At 41.1% G+C, this 22,656-nt stretch overlaps 1 protein-coding gene across 5 annotated transcripts in view; it reads left to right on the forward strand.

Moving 5' to 3' along the window:
- Window positions 1-22,656, forward strand: part of XPA (XPA, DNA damage recognition and repair factor) — a 141,474-nt gene that overhangs the window by 86,396 nt on the left and 32,422 nt on the right. For 4 of the 5 annotated variants that reach the window (XR_006058627.1, XR_009599197.1, XM_004004232.6 and 1 more), the window contains exons 1-2: window positions 13,341-13,545; window positions 20,877-20,987. Coding sequence is in view for 3 of the 5 variants with exons in the window: in XM_004004232.6 (XP_004004281.1) it covers window positions 13,374-13,545; window positions 20,877-20,987 (283 nt within the window). In the remaining 2 variants the exon portion in view is untranslated. Of the gene's footprint in view, window positions 1-13,340; window positions 13,546-20,876; window positions 20,988-22,656 lie in introns of those variants that run through there. The other variant, XM_042243220.2, reaches the window with a different exon arrangement.

Genomic DNA, 22,656 nt, shown 5'->3' on the forward strand with positions numbered 1-22,656 from the left:
TGCCACAAGGGTGGTATCATCTGTGTATTTGGGGTTATTGATATTAATCCCTGCAATCTTGATTCCAGCCTGCGCTTCATCCAGCCTGGCATTTTGCATGATGTACTCTGCATATAAGTTAAGTAAGCAAGATGACAATATACAGACTTGATGTACTCCTTTCCCAATTTGGAACCAGTCTGTTGTCCCATGACCAGTTCTGTCACTTCTTGACCTGCGTACAGATTTCTCAGGAGGCAGGTATGGTGGTCTGGTATTCCCATGTCTTGAAGAATATACAGTTTGTTGTGATCCACACAGTCAAAGGCTTTGGTGTAGTCAATAAAGCGGAAGTAGATGTTTTTCTGGAATTCTCTTGCTATTTCTATGATCCAACGGATATTGGCAATTTGATCTCTGGTTCCTCTGCCTTTTCTTTTTTTTTTTTTTTCTTTTTTTTTCCCTCTGCCTTTTCTAAATCCAGATTGAATGTCTGAAAGTTCTTGGTTCATTGGTACTGGATATGAAAGTAGATTCAATATATGGAAACACTTTGAACTTTACACTTATAATTTTTGCATATTTTAGATTTTTATGTTCTACTTGAATCAAAAGTTGCTTAGAAATGACACTGTAGAAAATCTCAATAAAATGGAAAGATATTCATGTCATATTATATTAAAATATAGATTAATACAGGTGAAAATTGTACATAGGGTATGCTACCATCTTTTCCTTCATGATCATCTCACATATATTTTTGTAAAAGCATAACATATTTCCAGGAGGATATACAAGTGAATGATGGGAGTAATTGCTTCTAGAGAGGGGGACTGGGAAAGAGATTTATTTTTTACTTTATGCCCTTTGTAATTATGTGTTTATGTTGGCTATTTAATGCACAAATAAATTAATGATAATGCAGATTATTATTTCATTTCTGTGATAAAGGTCTGGCACTAGCCTTATCGAAATGATAACCATGTTTACCTCTGGGTGATGGGATTATGGATGGTTTATCTTTATTTTTTTTTAAACATGTCTGTATTTTCTCAGTCTTCTAATGTGAACATAGTTTGTTTGTTTTTTTTGGCTGTGCTGTGCACCTTGTATCTCAGTTCCCCTACAATGAAACCTGGAATCCTAACCAGTAGGTCACCAAAGAACTCTCAACATGTATTTATTTTGATAATAAGAAAGTCATTAAACTTGTTTTTGTTTGTATTTTAACTGCACCATGTGGCTTGTGGGATCTTAGTTCCCTAATCAGGAGTTGAACCCAGGCTCACAGCAGTAACAAATGCTGAGCTATAATCACTGGACTGCCAGGGAAGTCCCTAAACTTGTTTTTGCAGTTCAATTTTTTAATCAGTGTTATTGAAATATAATTTGCAGACAATCACACGCAGTGATTTTATGTAAACAGTTCAGTTTTACAAAGGTGCACCATCTCATCATCACTCAATTAAGACATAGAGTTTCCACCTCCTTGAAAGTTCCTCCCTGTTCCTTTGCAGTCAGCTTCTCCCACTCCTAAGGAACCAGCCATTGATCTAATTTCTAGCACCATATAGCTAAGTTTTATCTTCTCTAGAAGGTCACAGAAGTGGGATTATACAGTATGTAATCTTTTGTGTCTGGCTTCTTTCACTCCGTTTGAGGTTTGAGATTAATCTATGTTTTGTGTGTATCAATAATTCATTATAATTTTTTTTAATGAACAGTAATGTGCTAAGCACTTACTGCTTTCTGATCTGTAGCGTACAACCCCATCTACACAGGAAATAATCCTCCACAGCCTCTCCAGGCACGGCTACTGCATGCCAGCTGCTGACTTACACCCTCCACGTCCTAGAGGAGAGACAGCAGTAACCCCCCTTCCCCCGCCCCTGGCAGCTCCAGTCTCAGGTGAGAGCCACCCTGCTCCTTGCTATTGTTCTGCAAGTGACAGCCTCCGGGGCAAATGGAAAACCATCAACCTGAAGGCTGTCAACTGCAGACAAGAATTCCTTTCTTTGTCAGGCTGGGTGGTCTCTGTGGCTTCAGCATCAACCTGCACAAAAGATGATAAGCATCATGTGTGCTTGTAGAAAAACTTCGCCACCACCCAGCGACTCTAACCACACTCCTTTGTGAGGCTAGGATTAGCCCGTGTGAGGCTTCCCGTGACTGTGTACAAACGTCAAATTGCAGCCCCAGGAGGGCATTCAGAGGTCGTTCAGTCCGTTTCTCCCCATGGCAATCCCGACCACCTGCATGCTTCGTGAAATATATGTCCCAGAATCTTAGTCATAGACATCTAGAAGGTCCCTTAGAGATCATCTGGTTCAACCCTCTTGGGCTTCAAACAAGGATCCAGACTTTCCCAGGGTCACACAAGGACAAGAACCCCTGTCCTAGGATGGGTTTCCCTTCCTTCTGGGGTGCTCGTTCCATTACCCCAAGCTGCTTTTGTTAATAAATGAACCCCCTGCCCAATAGTACAATGTAAAGCATAATTTCTAACTTTTCAACGAAGATGTGTATGAGTGTGTGTATGAGTGTGTGTGTGTGTGAGAGTGTGTGTGCCCGTGTCCGTGTTCCTGTCCCCCACTGGCTTTGCATAGGTAAAGGCTTGCACCTGTGTTGAATGTGGCAGGCCAACCTCATTTACGGAGTAGTTTGGTGCCCTCTACTGGTTACACCGCCATCAACAGCTTACCCTCTCCTGGGCGCTTACTGTGCAGAACATTCAGTGTGTGCCGTTACAGCTAATTTCAAATTCAAAAAACAGGCCTTCACTAGGCAGTTTTATCCTTATTTTATAGATCAGAAAATAGAGGCTCTTATAAATCAGATATTCTGCCCAAAGTGTCTGAACCTGGATTCAAACCTAGCCTTGTGGGATCCCAAGTTCCTTCCATGCCTCTGTGTCAACACCACTTGTCACAATCCTGACACTGTGTGTAGCACATTCCCATTAAAACAACCTGTACATCACTCAAAATCTGCCAGGATGTGGATGTTAACGCCTGTTTACACAGCGGGGAGGCCTGGGCTGCAACATCACTGGCATGTCCAGGGTTCGTGTCCAATAGACCCTGTAAACTCACTGCCAGGCTGCTGCCCAGGAGAAGCACACACAGGGTCCGCAAGGGAACTTCTTCCCGGGGCAGTCTTCATACAGGAGAGGGCTTGGGAGACCATGTTCCCACCCAGGGAATCTACCTGGATTCCAGGCCTCAAGGGACTCAAAGATAGAGAAAGCACATATTCAATTTGTGTGGAACCCTATCCGCTGGATTCCAGAGCCTGTCTGTGTAATGAGTGAATGGATAGACAGAGTGGCTGAGTGGCAGAGGCTATGCAGGTCAGGGGTGGTCAGGCGGGTGTATTGAACACTATAAAGAGATTGATTTCATTTTAATTTGAAGAATCTGTTCCTACCAGTTGCAGCAGTCCACGTACAGAGGTGGCTGAATTCGTAGGGTTGGGGTCCAGTTCCCAGATATGCAAGCAGAAGAGTTAAGATGACCCCAGCAGAGATGTTATAGAGGTATTTCCAGCCCCTGTATGATATTTTCTTTTTTAAATTAAAAATATATTTTTAAAATTTATTTTTTAATTGAATAATTGCTTTACAAAATTTTGTTGTTTTCTGTTAAACATCAACATGAGTCAGCCATAGATGTACATATGTCCCCTCCATCAGCATCAAGATTTAGAAATTGGATGATTTCATGTAAAAATCCCAATTTTTAGCTCCTCTTTAACAGAGTGGGAAGCCTGGCTTCACTGGGCCTGCTGCAGTCCTTTCACAGATGTCCCTTCATTTCCCTGTTGTCACCCCAGAAATAAGGATGACTGGGATGCCATTTCTCATTGTACATTGCTGATTTTTAATTATAAAAATAAAACATTTTTTTAGTTTTTTCTGAAAAAAAGGAAAAATAAAAGATCAAGTCATTTGTTTTAAAAAATGGAGCCCAACATATTTATCTGTGAAAGTGAAGAAACTTGTATACATTTAAAAGGCAGGTGCTCATTTTAAAGGTTTACATTTAAAAGGTTGGTTTTCCTTGCCAGCTTGGACCCCAGGACAATTTGAATTTGCTGCCCTAGAGTGTCTTTGGCGTCTCCTTCTTCCTGCTCTGTGGACCTTGGGTCAGATTTTCACCTGATTGCCATTTGGGTCTTCAGCTTCCAAGATGAGGGGCCATTGGAACTGCCGTGAGTCTAGCCCTGGGTCTTGTGGTGTAGGTAAGAAGAAATCCTGCCCAGTGAGGCAGCTGTGAATTTCCAGTTAAGTGAGATGATACAGGCCTGGCAGACCACACTGATGCCTTTGCCCAGGGAAACCCTTCAGAGACACAGTGCCGTGATCACGACTTTTCTGAAGTGGCCATCCTCCCGGCACTTTCCTCCTAGCCCTTCCCTCCCCAACCCAGCCACATAGATGGTGCTCCGATTCCTGGAGTGTCGTTCAGAAGTGGGAACATGCTTCTGGTATGGTCTGAGCAGCTCAATTGGCAGGACAAACGTCTCCCTCAGTTCAGATACCCTGCTTTGATTCTTGTCATCTCGGATCACGTCCTCTCTTTTCATCAGTCGCATCACGTGTTGACCCCCACTGAGTCTGTGGGACACCGAGACCTTCAGATTGCTTTTTTATGATCCCTTGTCAAGAGAGTTCTACCCCTACCTTAACCGAAAATCATAGACAGTGCCGGTTGAACATGCAGGATATCATCTAATTTCAGCTTCCGCTTACACAGAAAAGATCACTTTATCAAACACACTGACAAAATTGTTGAAGTGAGGAAGTTCACACTAAATATTTGACCCATAGTTCTGCTCCTCCAAGAATGGATCTTGATTTTGTAAAACAAAAAAAACCCCAATACATTAGCATTCTTCCTCGTTTAATACCATTCATAAGTTTGATTAGTACGATTTCCACATTTTCACATAGGTTAGTATCACATTTTAGATATTCTACTTATCAGAGTCACTCATCGTTGTAGAAAACTTAGAAAATACAAAAGCATAAGGGAAACAATTAGAAAACTGGGATATCTATCATATAAAAACTTACAATTCAATAATAAAAAGACAAATAATTCAACTTTAAAATGGGCAAAGATCTTGAATAGACATTTCTCCCAACAAGATATGCAAATGGCTAATATGCACATGAAAAGATAATCCACATAATTAATCTTTAAGGCAATGGAAATCAGTTTCTTGAGAGGAGCATCATTAATTTGTTGCTGTATTCCTGGTCCTCAGCATAAGACCTCGCTTGGAGCATGGGGCCTTTAAGTTGCTGATTGAATGTATGTACAAATGAAAGAATCAGTGAGTGAGTGCATGAACAAAAGAATTGCAGAGAGGGAAATAGTCCAGAAGCAAGAAGAATGCAGGACCAGCCTAGAAGATAGGAAGATAGAGCATAATGTTCAGTGAAAATTCATGGAAGGTAAGCACCCAAAGGCAGCTGGAACAGATGATGGGGATTAACTGCAGGCTTGGTGTCAGATGCTACAGTCCATGGGGTTGCAGAGTCGGACATGACTGGGCAACTGAACTGAACTGGGGTCAAATGATTTTTGAGCAAACGGTTAAAGATGTACTCTTTTTTGGGGAGGTGCCACACTGTGCAGCTTGTGGGGTCTTAGTTGCTTGATCAGGGATTCAATCCAGGCCCTCAGCAGTGAAAGCGTTTGGAGTCCTAAGCACTGGACTGCTAGGAGATTCCCTAAAGCTGTACTTTAGAAAAATGAAACTGTAAGACCAAGTATAAGATGGGTCAGGAGAGACTGGGAGACCAGCCTGGAGGCTGTTCAGGGAAAAGACAATGGGAGCTGAACTAGGCCTGCTGTAGGACCAGAGAAAGGATGGAAGCCAGAGACACTCATCCAATTTCCAAACATTATAAAAACTGTAAAAACAAGTGTGTCTGGTGACAAATAGTTCACTGTTCAATGGGACTCCAACTATTAGAGGAAGTACTTGCCAATAAAATTTAAGTGGTTTGTGGTTTGAAGTTGCAACCACACTTTTTATAAAGGTAATTGAAAGGAAAACAAAAACTCCAACTGGGGGTAGTAAGAAAACAGGGAACCATAAGACTATCACCCCATTATGTCGATTGGCGTTCATCCACATAATGAATGAGCCCTGGGTCACATTCATCCTCCTTTGGCCCTATTTAAGTCTGGCAACAATAACTCTCAAACCAGACTTCAAACAGAGACAGTCCTGTCTGTTTCAAGCCATGAAGTGCATTGCAGGGACCATGTACTAGGGTATTACCCATGTAGAGTATTGCAAGGACCTGGTTTCTGATCCCAGCTCTGAATGACTACTAGTGGAGAAGTAAGAGGAAGACATTCTGTTAATAATGTTGAGACTTAAAGTTTAGTGGTTGAGATTATTGATACCGGGGCTGGGCTGGGCCTGGTTGATCTCAGCTCTGTCACTAGATTATGACCTTGAATAAATTATTTAACATCTCTGTACCTTATTATCTCATCTATAAACTGGGATTAGTGAATACAATCATCGAGTAGCTACAAAAATTAATTAACAAATTTTAAATGCTTAGAAACACCTACTATATACTAAGACCATAGTGTTTACTGTTATTATTATTATTGCAAAAAATAATGGCCAAAACTAGGCAACAGTGGAGTGGGCTGTTCTGAAGTAGAGTGTTCCCTGTTTCCACAGGTGTGTAAATACCAGAGCTGAGTTGGTTGTCGGGTTCAGCTTTGGACGTTGAGTTTTCAGTGCTGGTGAGGCCTCTGAGTAGGCTTATTCAGCATTATTTGTTCTGTTTATTTAATGCCACAAACATTAAATGAGCAGCTACTCTGTGCAGATGCTGTGCTGGCGATACTGGGATGAACTAGACTGTCCCAACTCTCAAGGACCTGATAATTTAGTTAAGGAGGCAGGTAGGTATCACTTCTTATGTGGAGGAGCCACAATACCAGCACACGTGAGGTTGACAGGCGCCCAAGGAAGGAGACAGGCAGGTTTCCTGGAAAAGGCAGTAAGAAGCAAGGTCCCTTGGCCCACATTCAGGACCTGGGGAATGCAGAGTGGGAAAAGATCTGCCCTTGCTGGTGAGTGGGTGACTAGATTTTGGCTTTCAGCACTGATAATCATCTTTCCTAGTTCCTGTCCTTAGTTGAATTGTTTGGACCCTCCTACTTCTTATTGCTTCTGGAAAGAATATGGTTGTTGGTCTTTAAGATGTTTTCTAAATCCCTTTGCACATACATTTTATTGATCAAGGATTCAATATGATGGTTTTGCCTTAATCGCTTTATCTTTTGGTTCAGGAAGGTTGAAATCTTAAGTTTTTCCAGAAGGGCGTCAGTTACAGACAAAAGAGACCACATTTCCTGGGTTACTAAAGCAATACAGTTTAGGTCTGTAGGATCAGGCTAATTTCTCTGTTCCTGTGTGCTTATCCCAGACAGTTGCCCAACTTGGTGTGCTCCTTACCACGGATGTTCTCCTATTGTAAATTTATGCCAGTGATGTTCAAAGTGACCACATTAAGAGGTAAAGCACAGCAATCAGGGGTAAAAAATGAAAGTAAAAAAGAAAGCCACACATATGTACTATTTACTAGATGATAAAGACAAATATGTTCACATCCTGTCCTCTCAGGCATGACTAACCCCAGTGATGCTCTCAGAGAGGAGGTCTACCAGGAAGTGCTGCCAAGGTTTTCATTCCCCTTCCTGGCTCCCATTCCTACCTGCCCACTCTTTCTCAAGCTCTGTTAGGGCTTTCAGTTCTTCCTGTGCTTTGTTCATTACTCCTCTTTCAGCCAGGATCACAGCTGGTCTGGGAGGTGAGAGGCACAAGCAAGAATACAGATGTAGTCAGAGATTGCTCCTGACACTGAATGGGGTGAGGCAAGAACATATTTACCGCTCTGTTCTCCTCGCTTGCTTTCCTTTTGTGCCCCCACCAAGATGACTCATGCCGTTGTGCTCTGGGCAAGCCCTGCAGCCTTTGTCACTGTGTGGGGTGTGCAGATTGGGGCATGTACTCCTCTTTTCTCTAAAGGAGGAGCCTTGGTTTAGCCTGGTTGCGGCTTCAGCTAACAATTCAGACCCAGTTACACGAAACTTGCTAACAAAGGTCAGGAAGCCCAAGGAGAGGGAGTTACCAGTAAAAGGAAACCCAAAAGGTTGTCAAGAGTTAACAAAATACCAGGACCGGTACGGCATCTGAGCTATGGTCCCTGTCCTTCAGGATTCAAGCTTGGAGTGCTTTCTTGGGGAGGAGGTTCCAGGGGCTAATTATTCTCAAAAGGTTACCTTCGGAGAGAACAGTTATCTTGTCCCACACAGAAATATTGCAGTCTCAAAGGCTCTTTGTTTGTTTTGTTCAGTCGCTCAGTTGTGTCTGACTCTTTGTGATCCCATGGACTGCACCACACCAGGCTTCCCTGTCCTTTACCATAGTCTCCCGGAGTTTGCTCAAACTCATGTCCACTGAGGCTCTTAGAGCTGCATAGAGTCTGCTGCTGCTGCTGCTGCTAAGTCACTTCAGTCGTGTCTGACTGTGCAACCCCATAGACGGCAGCCCACCAGCCTCCCCCGTCCCTGGGATTCTCCATGCAAGAACACTGGAGTGGGCTGCCATTTCCTTCTCCAATGCATGAAAGTGAAAAGTGAAAGTGAAGTTGCTCAGTTGTGTCTGACTCTTCGTGACCCCATGGACTGCAGCCTACCAGGCTCCTCTGCCAATGGGATTTTTTCCAGGCAAGAGTACTGGAGTGGGGTGCCATTGCCTTCTCCAGCATAGCATCTAGGGGGGTCATTTAGGGTACTGACTCTCAAAGTGTGCTGCCCATTAGAATCATAGGTGTAGGGGACAGGGTGCTTTATAAAATCCTAATACCCAGATCCCACCCCTGACCAATGACATCAGACTGCGTTTTTCAAATTGCTTCCAGGGTGCAGCCAAGTTTGAAAACGTGTGGACCTGACCTTTACTATTAGACCTATGGTTAGTGGAGCTGCAACTCCATTAGGGAGCTCATTAGAAAGGCATAGCTCAAGGCCCACCATGGACCTACTGAATCAGAATCTGCATTTTAAGTGGATCACCAGGTGACTTGTATGTGCTTTACAACTTGAGAAGCAGTTACTTTTCGTCAAACATTGGGCAGTTGGCAACAAGGGGCCCAAATGCTCTAGGGCCCTCACACTCCACTTTACAGAGTGTGACACCTGGATGGATTCATTAACTTCCATTACCTGCCTGGGCCCAGTCAGAATTTGAATTTTTAAAAAACTTATGAAATTTACCGTTAGTAACATGTAGTACATTCACAATGTTGTGAAACTGTCACGACAGAACATTTTCATTACCCCCCAAAGGAAACACCACACTAATTAAGCAGTCACTTCTCATCTCCTTCTCCCCTCAGTCCCTGCCAACCACTAATATGCTTATGTCACTATGGGTTTGCTGATTCCACATGTTTCATGTAAAAGAAATGCGTAATATTTTCAAGGTTCATTCATGTGGTAGCATGTGTCAGTACTTCCTTTCTATGGCCGAATTATTTTCCTTCTCGGATACGCCACATTTATCTGTTTATCATTTGACGGACATTTGGGTAGTTTCAATCTTTTAGTTATTGTGAATAGTGCTGCTGTGAGCATTTGTATGCAAGTTTTCGTGTGAACACCTGTTTTCACTCTTTGAGGACTTCAGTTCTTTCTACTCAGGAGTGAAATTGCTGACGTATATGGTAATTCTCTGTGTTTGACTTTTTGAAGGATAGCCAAACCGTTTGCCATCAGCAATATTGTTTTACATCCCCCCTAGGAGGATGCTAATTTTTCCACATCCCTGCTAACATTTGTTACTTTATTTTCTTTTTTCTCTAAATTCTAGTCATGTAATTGATGTGAAATGGTCTCTCACTTCACTTTTGATCAGATGCTTTTCCATTTCCATTTCACTAATGATGAATATCTTCTCATTGATGAATATCTTTCCATTTTCATAAATGCTTGTTTAGCCATTTGAGGAAAATATCTATTTAAGTCCTTTGCTCCTTTACAAACCATTGTCTTTTTGTTACTTAGTTGTAAGAATTCCCTTTTTAGATACAGGTATATCACTTGCTTTTCAAGTTTGCTTTAGGTCATTTTGCACTTATGAAAGACCTTCACTAGTACCCATTTTTGCATTAAAAAATTAATTTGTATTTGAGTATAATTGCCTTACAATGTTAGTTTCTGCAAAGTGAATCAGCTATACATATACATATATCCCAGCTTTTTTGGATCTCCTTCACTTTTAGGTCACAGCAGGCATTGAGTAGAGTTCCCTGTACTATACAGTAGCTCGTTAGTTATCGTAAGTTATCTATTTTATGCACAGTAGTCTATATTTGTCAATAGCAATCTCCCAGTTCATCCCTCCCTTTTCCCCCTTGGTATCCACAGCTTTGTTCTCTACATGGGTCATATTTGTTTTGCAACAAGCCATTACAGAGGCAGCGCACTTTGAGAGAGTGAAACCAAGAAGCTCCCTCCCCTGGATCTATCCTCAGCACCTAGGCATCCAGTCACCAGAGCTGTGAACTGTCTCTGAACATCTGTGCTTTATCTTCATTTATTTTGTGCGTATGCATTCATTAGCAAGATGTGTTCTAAGCTAATTGCTTCTCTGCTTTGTGGCATTTTGGTTTACAAAATATTTTTTAGGAATGCTCTACTTTTGGATAGGGGACATGGAAACCTTTATATGATTTCTAAGCATCTTCTCCCATTCTGTGAGTTGTCTTTTCACTTTCTTGATAGTGTCCTCTGATGAACAAAAATTTTTAATTTTGATGAAGTTAAATTTAACTGATTTTTCTTTTGCTGCTCATGCTTTTGGTGTCAAATAGAATTTGAGATTTTATCACCTGGACAAGATCAATGGATAGGGAACAATCTGAGGGGAAAGGCAGTAGTGATGGCTTGAGGTTTCTGTCTCCAATTCAACCAGAAAATCTTAGCATTTATATGCTTTATATAAGGTCTTTCAGCTTGAATATATGTATAATTGATAGAACCACTAACTTAACGTTTCTCAAACTTTAATCATTGAATATTAAGGGAAACTGCAGTGTGCCAGCTTGCTCTAAAAACTAGTTCCAAATGGTAAATGTAGTAATTAGAACTTAATGTTTGCTGGCTTTAGTTAAGTTTTATTTGTAATAAAGAAAAGGCATACATTTTAAGAAAATCATGCAATGTTTCTTTTGCTAAATTTGCCACACATTTGGGAAGTTGGGATTTGGCTCAAATTCCAAACCCACTGTCTGCTTGGTGGCAGCTCATCCACACTGAAGAAATATTGTAGGAAAAGATAGCTGAGCTCATACTTACCAGCCTTGGGTACCTGGTGCTACATCTGCATGACGTTACACAGCAAGTGAAAACCCAGGTGTTCTTGGCTGTTTAAACCAAAATCTAAAAAGACCCTGTCCCCCTAGGCCAGGCATTCAGTGTATTCAGACCAATCATCTATTGATCTCTCTTGAATTGGCACTACTGTAACTACTAGCTGCCATCATTTTTGGAAACTTTCTGTGTGCCAGGCATTGTGCTAAAAGGCTACATCTAATCCTCCCAACAACTGTGGAAGTGGTTCCATAATTATGCTCATTTTACTACTGGAGAAACTGAATTCAGGTTAAATAACTTGCTGAAGTCATGGAGACGGCAAGTGTGAGGGATAGGGTTTAACCCAAGTGTGACTCCAGTTCCAAAGAAAGGCAATGCCAAAGAATGTTCAAACTACTGCAAAATTGCACCCATCTCACACACTAGCAAAGGAATGCTCAAAATTCTCCAAGCCAGACTCCAACAATATGTGAACTGAGAACTTCCAGATGTTCAAGCTGGATTTAGAAAAGGCAAAGGAACCAGAGATCAAATTGCCAACATCTGTTGGATCATAGAAAAAGCAAGAGAGTTCCAGAAAAACATCTACTTTATTGACTATGCTAAAGCCTTTCTGTGGATCACAACAAACTGTGGAACATTCTTAAAGAGATGGGAATACCAGACCACCTTACCTGCCTCCTGAGAAATCTGTATGCAGGTCAAGAAGCAATAGTTAGAAACAGACATGGAACAATGGGCTGGTTCCAAATTGGGAAAGGAATATGTCAAGGCTGTATATTGTCACCTTGCTTATTTAACTTATATGCAGAGTGCATCATGAAAAATGCTGGGCTTGATGAAGCACAGGCTGGAATCAAGATTGCAGGGATTAGTATCAATAACCTCAGATACACAGATGACACCACCCTTATGGCAGAAAGCAAAGAGGAACTAAAGAGCCTCTTGATGAAAGTGAAAGTGGAGATTGAAAAAGTTGGCTTAAAGCTCAACATTCAGAAAACTGAGATCATGGCATCTGATCCCATCACATCATGGCAAATAGATGGGGGAAACAATGGAAACAGTGACAGACTTTATTTTCTTGGGCTCCCAAATCACTGCAAATGGTGACTGCAGCCATGAAATCAAAAGACTCTCGCTGCTTGGAAGAAAAGCTATGACCAACCTAGATAGCATATTAAAAAGCAGAGACATTATTTTGCCAACAAAATACATCTAGTCAAAGCTAAGGTTTTTCCAGTAGTCATGTATGGATATGAGAGTTGGACTATAAAGAAGGCTGAGTGCTGAAGAATTGATGCTTTTGAACTGTGGTGTTGGAGAAGACTCTTGAGAGTCCCTTGGACTGCAAAGAGATCAAACAAGTTGATCCTGAAGGAAATTAGTCCTGAATATCATTGGAAGGACTGATGCTGAAATTGAAACTCCAGTACTTTGGCGACCTGATGCGAAGAACCGACTCATTGGAAAAGACCCTGATGCTGGGAAATATTGAAGGCAGGAGGAGAAGGGAGCGAGAGAGGATGAGATGGTTGGATGGCATCACCGACTTGATGGACGTGAGTTTGAGCAAGCTCTGAGAGTTGGTAATGGACAGGGAGGCCTGGGGTGCTGCAGTCCATGGGGGTTACAAACAACCGGACACGACTGAGCAACTGAACTGACTCCAAAGTCCGTATTGTGAACTACCAAGCGAAACTATTATTTATTTTAGAGATGACCAGGTTCTGATCATTGATCTCTGCACTGGCTCTTGCGCTGGATTATGTATAAACCAGCAGGTACCTTCCGCGCCAACGCGTGCGCAGACTTCTTCCTCCACCCAGTCCTTCCCCACTTCCTTCTCTAATTGCGCAGTTGCGCTCGGGATAGGAGGCGGTGCTGGCGACTTCGCGAGGGGGAGCCTCGGGCACGCTTTGGACTACCAGTGCGCGTGCGCGTAGCTAGAGCCGCGGACCTTTGGGGAGGTTGGAGATGGCCGCCGCCGGGGAAGCTTCGTCGGAGCCGGCGGCTTCAGAACAACCAACGGAACTGTCTGCCTCAGTGCGGGCGAGCATCGAGCGGAAGCGGCAGCGGGCGCTGATGCTGCGCCAGGCCCGGCTGGCGGCCCGGCCTTACCCGGCGACGGCAGCTGCAACTACTGGAGGTTTGGGCCCTTGGCGGCGCCTGCTTCTTCTCTTCTCTGGGGGACCGGGAGCCGCATCCTGGATGGGGCGTCCCTCCTCTTGCGTCTGAGCGCAGACGCTTGTGCAGGGTAGGGGCGGGTGGAGGGCTTAGGGGAGCGGGGTAGGGAATCCGCTCGTCGGAGATTGTCACTGCGGACTGTCCAAGACCACAAAACGACCCTGACTCCCAGCCCTGGCCTTTCTTCTCTGCCTTGGGCTGTCCAGCTACCGTCCTTAGTTTGGGGATGCAGCCTCCCTCGCCGTCTGGAGGTGCCAGCCAGTGTCTCAGCTCTCCTCTGCTCTCTTCCTGCAGTTGCCACGGGTCCCAGGGGGTGGTCTTTGAGTAAAGCTTTTAGACCTTATAGCACATTTGAGTAGTAGTTCTGCACCAGCTCTTTCATGCATCCACATAACACGGGCTGATACGCAGTGCTTGCCAGGTGCTGGGAGCAGACAGACGCTAGCTCCTGGCTTCGTGGGGGTAACAGAGTGGCACCTGTGTGCTTCACGTTTTTCAGATTGGCTAATTTGACTCAAACAGCTAACCTGGAATTAGTTAGGGCAGGGCTTGGTATCCGTATTGTACTGAGATGGTAATTGAGGATCAGTAAAGGAAAGGGGGTTTGCTCAGGTTCATCCCAGTAAGTGCAAAGGCTAATCAGGACTAGAACTCGGGTCGTCTGACCCTGGATTCAGGGCCTTTCCTTGCTCACTAGTTGCCTCTGCTATACCAGGCATTTCTTTCACTCTTAGGATGAGGGGCTGTTCTTGGATTTCACCTTTCCCTTTTCTTAGAGCCGCACTTGGCTGCCTATTTCTTTGCCTATCATGTAATTCTCTAGTGGGGGTCAACTAATCATTTTCACCAGAGAAGTATAGTTTGGTTGACATGTGGTTCTTCAGGACTCCCTCTATAATGTGAAGCACCTGTGTTCCTAAACCTATGTCCATATCTACATGAGCAGTTGAGCTCAGTCAGAACTGTGTCATCTACTACCCCTTCTCATCAGCCAGAGGAAAGGCAGAGTGAAAAGAGCTAGCTGCATGTCTGTATTCATTCACACTGACACTGAATCTGCACATTTTGACCACTTTTAAGCATTCTAGGGTCAGGAAAAGATGAAAGATTTCTAAATGTGTAAAATGGCTATAGAACAGGGGTGGAAAGTAGAGCATAAAGTGGTATTAAATGTCTGATAATGGAAAGCAAGGCAGCATGAATATCTTGTAAGATTTCTTGGGCTTTACCAAAGAACTGAACTGTGTTGTATTGTAGACAGCCTGTGCTTCAAGTTAGGTGCCGAGATTTTTGTTCTTTGTGATACTTTTATTTCCATATGTATAGTTTTCATATTCTGTGTGTGCTATGACATATGCCTTGAAAAAGACGGAGAAGAACTTGCTTAGAATGTGTTGCTAAGAGTAGTGCTAAGGTCCTGGGAAATTTGGCATGATTTAGCATTGCTCAGGATCCTGCTCTAATTATAGTATTAATAACTACAGCTTCCCTTCTTATAACATTCATGAAATCAAAATCATATTCTGAGTCTGGTACATTTTCTATCCAGTAAGTAAATATTCTTGGAATGCTAAACTATTTTTCAGAATTATAGAGATAAAAGAGCTCAGGCTAATGCAGGGATATAAGGAGATGAACAGGCGATATAGTAAAATATGAAAATTGCTGTTAACTGTAGAAACAGGCTTATTATACTCTAATCCCTTTATATAATAGAAAAAGAAATTGAGGCCAGGGAAGGGGAGTGATTTAAGCAAAATAATACCTCTTTGTCTTAAAGAATTAGTTATACCATACGTTAATGTAAAATGCACTTATCTGAATTTACCTGTGTGGGTGCTCATGTCTAATACCACGGTATCGATATACTGTACTGACACTTCCAGAACCTTAGAAATTTCCCTACTGTCACTTCCTAGTCAGTTACTCACCCTCAGAAGTAACTACTCTTCTGACAATTTGATTAGTACCATCTGTTTTTGAACGTTGTATAAATGGAATCATACAGTATCTGGCTTCTTTTGCTCAAAGTAATACCTGAGAGATTCATCCCTGTTGTTCCATGTATTAGTAGTTTGTTCATTTATATGTTCTATAGTACTTTTTAAATGTTGTTACATTGTAGTTTTTCCACTTTCCTTTTGATGGAAATTTGGGTTGTTTCCAGTTTGGAGCTATTAAAAGGAAAACATTTGTGAGCATTTTGATATATGTGTTATGGTGGACATATGCACACATTTCTATTCCGTATATACCTAGAAATGTAATCCTGGCTCCTAGGGGAAATGTATATTTAGCTTTAGTATACGCAGAATACATCATGAGAAATGCTGAGCTGGAAGAAGCACAAGCTGGAATCAAGATTGCCAGGAGTAATATCAATAACCTCAGATATGCAGATGACACCACCCTTATGGCAGAAAGTGAAGAAGAACTAAAGAGCCTTTTGATGAAAGTGAAAGAGGAGAGTGAAAAAGTTGGCTTAAAGGTCAACATTCAGAAAACTAAGATCATGGCATCCAGTCCCATCACTTTGTGGCAAATAGATGGGAAAATAGTGGCTGACTTCATTTTTTGGTGTTCCAAAATCACTGCAGATGGTGATTACAGCCATGAAATTAAAAGAGGCTTACTCCTTGGAAGGAAAGTTATAGCCAACCTAGACAGTATATTAAAAAGCAGAGACATTACTTTGTCAACAAAGGTCCATCTAGTCAAGGCTATGGTTTTTCCAGTGGCCATGTATGGATGTGAGAGTTGGACTGTGAAGAAAGCTGAGCGCCGAAGAATTGATGCTTTTGAACTATGGTGTTGGAGAAGACTCTTAAGAGTCCCTTGGACTGCAAGGAGATCCAACCAGTCCATCCTAAAGGAGATCATTCCTGGGTGTTCATTGGAAGGACTGATGTTGAAGCTGAAACTCCAATATTTTGGTCACCTGATGTGAAGAGCTGACTCATTTGAAAAGACACTGAGGCTGGGAAAGATTGAGGGCAGGAGGAGAAGGGGATGACAGAGGATAAGATGGTTGGATGGCATCACCAACTCAATGGACATGTGTTTGGGTAAACTCCGGGAGTTGGTGATGGACAGGGAGGCCTGGAATGCTGCAGTTCATGGGGTCACAAAGAGTTGGACACGACTGAGCAACTGAACTGAACTGAGGCATTTCCAAACAATGATTGTATCAATTTAGAATCTTACCAGCAATATAGGACAGTCTCAATACCACATCTTCATTTGGTATTGTCAGTCTGTTTCATTTTGAGTATTCTGGTGGGAGTGGTGGTGTTTCATTATGGTTTTAATTTGCATTTTCCTAATTTCTAATGATAGACATTTTTCTTGTGGTTACTGGATATTTTCATGTTCTCATTTGTGAAGTTTCTCTTCAGGTCTTTTGCCTCTTTTTAAGGCTGGTTTTCTCTCACTGAAGTGAAAGTGTGAGCTGCTCAGTTGTGTCAGCTCTTTGCGACCCCGTAACAGCCCGCCAGGCTCCTCTGCCCATGGGATTCTCCAGGCAAGACTGCTGGAGTGGGTTGCCATTCCTCTTCTCCAGGGCATCTTCCTGACCCAGGGATCAAACCTGGGTCTCCTGCATTGCAGGAGGATTCTTTACCATCTAAGCCACCATCGAAGCCTTTTTATAGGATTTCACTGTGTATTCTGGATATGAGTCTTTTGTCAGATATACATATTGCAAATAGCTTCTGCCAATTTTCGTCTTGTCTTTTTACTCTCATAATGGTGTCTTTTGATGAATAGAGGTTCTAATAGTTTTTTTTCTTTATATATTTTATTGAAGTATAGTTGACTTAAAATGAATGTTTCAGGTGCACAGCAAGGTGGTTCAGTTATACATATACGTGTGTTATTTTCCATTATAGGTTATTACAGGGTATTGAGTATAGTTCTCTGTGCTGTACTGTAAACCTTTGTTGCTTGTTGAATATCTTTTTTTTTTTAATTAGAAATCTAGCATTGTGTTCATACTGAGTCAAGCAAGTGGATTCAAACTGTCATAAACTTTTTAGTTAGGCAAAATTCATGTTTTCTAAAGTTATTATACATACTGTTTATATATTTGTTTATAAAAGCTTTTCTACTACACTTGATAAAGGCTTGAGAAAGAACATGAAAAAAGATGGAGAAATTGGAAAATTAAATGGGAGCACTGAATATGAAATAGAAAATGTGAAACAAACTCGATAAAAGTAAAAGATCACCATGTAGTCCAGTTGTTTTTAAACATGGCTGCTCATTAGAAACATATCTGGAGCTCTGGCGAAGAATAGCGATACCTGGGCATTTGTGTTTTTCAAAAAATTCCAAGGTGATTCTGATATGCATCTGGACTTTAAAAAGTGATTACAGGTTTTTCTATTAAATGGTAGTTAGGGTGATATATGGAGAAGGCAATGGCAACCCACTCCATTACTCTTGCCTGGAAAATCCCATGAACAGAGGAGCCTGGTAGGCTGCAGTCCATGGGGTCAGGAAGAGTCGGCCACGACTGAGTGACTTCACTTTCACTTTTCACTTTCATGTATTGCAGAAGGAAATGGCAACCCACTCCAGTGTTCTTGCCTGGAGAATCCCAGGGACGGAGGAGGCTGGTGGGCTGCCGTCTGTGGGGTCGCACAGAGTTGGACACAACTGAAGCGACTTAGCAGCAGCAGCAGCAGCAGCAGCAGGGTGATATAGAATTCTGTTATTTTTCTGTTGACCAGTCATGATACAACAGTATTGAGTAATAGTTACATAATCACAGTAGTAAAAGATGTTTGTCAGTTTTCACAGTCAATAGCCAGACAAAAAATAAAAGAGAGTTACAGTTACAAGCCATAATGGGAACAAGATTAACTTAACAATATAAAATAATTACATACAACTTGGGAGGTCAAGCAGAGTGATGGAGTAAGTGGAAGTGTGTACATGAACATTTTCATCTGCCTAGCCAGTCTGCCTTTTAATTTTCTTAATTGTTTTGGGTTTATCTTCTGTAGGTCTTTTCCTTCTCTTGTGTTTCCTGCCTAGAAAAGTTTCTTTAGCATTTGTTGTAAAGCTGGTTTGGTGGTGCTGAATTCTCTTAACTTTTGCTTGTTTGGAAAGCTTTTGATTTCTCCATCAAATTTGAATGAGAATCTTGCTGGGTAGAGTATTCTTGGTTGTAGGTTCTCCCCTTTCAACACTTTACAAAGTAGGGGGAACGGCAGGATATAGTTAAGAGTTTCTGTTGAGAAATCAGCTGATAACCAGATGGGAGTTCACCTGTATGTTATTTGCCACTTTTCCCTTGTTCCTTTTAATATTTTATCTTTGTCTTTCATTTTCGTCAGTTTGATTACTGTGTGTCTTGGTGTGTTCCTCCTTGGGTTTATCCTGCCTAGGACTCTGCTTCCTGGACTTGGTTGACTATTTCGTTTCCTGTGTTAGGGAAGTTTTCAACTATTATCTCTTCAGATATTTTCTCTGGTCCTTTCTCTCTCTCTCTTCTCCTTCTGGGACCCCTATAATGCGACTGTTGGTGTGTTTAATGTCCCAGAGGTCTCTTAGGCTGTCTTCATTTTTTTTTTTTTTTCATTCTTTTTTCTGTAATCTGTTCTGCAGCAGTGATTTCCACTATTTGTCTTCCAGGTCACTTACCCATTTGTCTGCCTCAGTTATTCTGCTGTTGATTCCTTCTAGTGTATCGTTCATGTGTGTTCATTTATTTTTAGTACTTCTGACTCTTTGGTAAACATTCCTTGCATCTTCTCCATTCTTTTTCTGAGATCCTGGATCATCTTCACTATCATTCTGAATTTTTTTCCTGAAAGGTTGCCTATCTCCACTTCATTTAGTTGTTTTTCAGGGGTTTTATATTGTCCCTTCACCTGGGACATAACTCTCTTTTTCATCCTGATTAACTTTTTGTCATGTGATTTTTGTTCTAGCTGCTGTGGGATTGTGGTTCTTCTTCTGATGGTCTTATACATATGTTCTCTAGAGAAGGAAATAGCAATCCACTCCAGAATTCTTGCCTGGAGAATTCAGTGAACAGAGGAGCCTGGCAGGCTACAGTCCATGGGATCACAAAGAGTCAGACAGGACTGATCGATACTTTCACTTTCTGGTGAATGAGGCTAAGAGGCATCTGTAAACTTCTGTCTCCTTTTGGCTTCTTTGTCTTTGGACATGGGGTATCTTTTTTGGTGGGTTCTAGTGTTCTCCTGTCCTAGTTGTTCAACAGCTAGTTGAGATTTCGGTGCTTTTGCAGGAGGAGATGCGTGCACATCCTACTCCACCATCTTGTTAAAATTTGAAGTCATAATAATTTTCAGTCAAGTTCAATTAAGCAGTTTTTCTTTTATGGCTGATACGTGTATGTCGTGTGTAAGAAGTTTTTGGCTGCCTCAAGTTCATAATGTTATCTTATGTTTTCTTCTGGAAGCTTTATTTTACCTTTTATGTTCAAGATTGTGATCCATTTAAAAATTGTTCTGTGTATATTGTATGCAATAGAGTCAAAGTTCACTTATTGGAATGACCATCTTTTCCTCACTGTTTTGTAGAAGTGCCTTAGTCATAAATCCTAGCATCATTTATTGAAAATACTATCTTTTTCTCACTGAATTGCCTTGGAGTCTTTGCTGTAAGTTAAGCCTTTGCTGTAAATATGTGTAGATCTATTACAGGACTCTATTATACTGGTCTCTTTGTCTTTGTCTCAGTACTACACTGTCATAATTACTGAAGCTTTGTAGTAAATCTTTAAATCTGGGTAGTGTAAATTCTCTAGTTTTGCTCAGGATTATCTTGGCTATTCTGTGTTCTTTGTATTTGCATATAAGCATTAGATCAGCTTGTCAGCTCCCATTATTCCTCCCCACCCACAACACACACATGCAAGCACCTACTAGGGTTTCAAATGGGATCACATTGAATCTTTAGGTGAATTTGGGGAGAAGTGACTTTGATTTCTGTTAGTGGTGTTTTTGAGGTTTTACACATCTATTCCTAGGTATTATTTCTTAATTCTAGTTGTAGATTCTTGTGGCTGTCCTCTATTACATAATCATATCATCTGTGAATAAAGGCTGATTTACCCTTTTCAGCCTTTATGCTTGTCTTGTTTTCTTGCCATATTACAGTGACTGGGGCCTTCAGTATAATGGTGAATAGAAGTGGTAATAGTGGACATCCTTGTCTTGTTTGATATATATTAAATTTTTGAAAGTTCCTGTGTATACAAAAGGGGGGAGCATACGGGCTTACCTGGTTCATTTCTTGACGACTTCTTAACTTTTGTAGGCATGGCTAATGTAAAAGCAGCCCCAAAGATAATTGACACAGGAGGAGGCTTCATCCTGGAGGAGGAAGAAGAGGAAGAACATGCAGTTGGGAAAGTTGTTCATCAACCAGGTAAAGTGGGTTTTCAAAAAACAGATATCTAGATTGGTCATTTTGAATAACATGCATGATTTTTTGCAAACTGATGTTAAAAAATGACACATTTAGTCAGTGAGCAAGTTGGCTTTATAAGAATGATAAAATTTGGCAGTTTTGCTAGGAGATTAAAAATTAAACAAATTTGGCAGATTCATTTAAAAATGCGGTTTATATGCTTAGAGTTGATGCTCTCGGTCTTATAACAGGTTGATAGAATAAATAGTTAAAATTATCTTGATAGGTTGAAATGAGAGTCTTGAAAGCAAGAGATAAAATTTAGCACATTCTTTCTTTATGTTTAGAGGAAAAGTGGTTTCCCCATTTCTCAAGTATTCTTTCAGAGCTTTCTTTTTTAACAGCTACATAGTATTCCATCTGATGGCTGTACCATGGTTCATTTAAATGCAACTCTTTTGTTTCTTTTCTCTATTCTAATAATTATTACTGCAGTGAATATATTTGGAGGTAAACTTTTGTTCAGCTCTCTGGTTCACAGCAGTAGGGTAACTGACCCAAAAGTATGTATACTTCTGGTAAAGTTTACATATTTAAAAAAAAGTTAAGTTAGCATATATAGAAACAGTAAATAACCTAAAAGCAAATAAACAAGTGGATGTATTTTTCCAAATGAATTAATACATATTGAAGAGGGGCAGGACAGAAGGGACTAGTCCAAATGATTTATGAGCATAGTATTTGACAGTATATCCTCAGTTTGAGATAGGTGGGGTAAGGGGAAACTACGCATAGTTGCATATATGCATATATGCATATGTATATGTGTAAGGGGAAACTACAACATTCCTGAACTCATTTTATAGAGTGATATGAGGGGAGCAATTTTGAAATTATTTTAGACATATTATTGGCTCAAATAGACGAATGTATTTCTTGATGTTGGGAGCCAGCGTTCTCATTGTGGAAGAAAGGACATACAAATGTAGAACAGGAGAAGGCAAGAGAGAACCCTATGGGAATGGATCAAAATTGGATAGATTAAAATCGTGGATATGAACTCATGATTTCTGAAACATGTATATGGGTATGCATATGTATATGTGTAAACTAGTAAATGTACTCAGTATAAGTTTCAGGAAACAAAATCAATACACAGAAATCTGTTGCATTTCTGTATACTACTAGTGAACTATCAGAAAGAGAAATTAAGAAAACAGTCCTATTTACAACTGCCTATTTATCAGAAATAATAAAATACCTAGGAATAAATTTAACCAAGGAGGTGAAATACTTGTACACTGAAAACTGTAAGACAAAAATGAAAGAAATGGAAGAAGACACAACTAAATGGAAAGACATTCTATACTCCTGGGTTGGAAGAGCTACTACTGTTAAAATGTCCATAGTACTTAAAGCAATCTACAGAATCAGTGTAGGCCCGGCCAAAATTCCAATGGCATTTTCCCACAGAAATAGAAAAAAATTTAAATCCGTATGAACAATGAAAGACCCTGAATGGCCACTGAATCTTGAAAAAGAAGGACAGAACTGGAGACCTCATGCTCCCTGATTTCAAATTCTATTTCAGAGCCATCCTAATGAAATAAGTATGATATTGGCATAAAAACAGACACATAGATCAGTGGAATGGAAGAGAGAACCCAGAAAAAACCTACACGTATGG

This window comes from Ovis aries, chromosome 2 (assembly GCF_016772045.2).
Source record: "Ovis aries strain OAR_USU_Benz2616 breed Rambouillet chromosome 2, ARS-UI_Ramb_v3.0, whole genome shotgun sequence".
Classification (NCBI taxonomy): domain Eukaryota; kingdom Metazoa; phylum Chordata; class Mammalia; order Artiodactyla; family Bovidae; genus Ovis; species Ovis aries.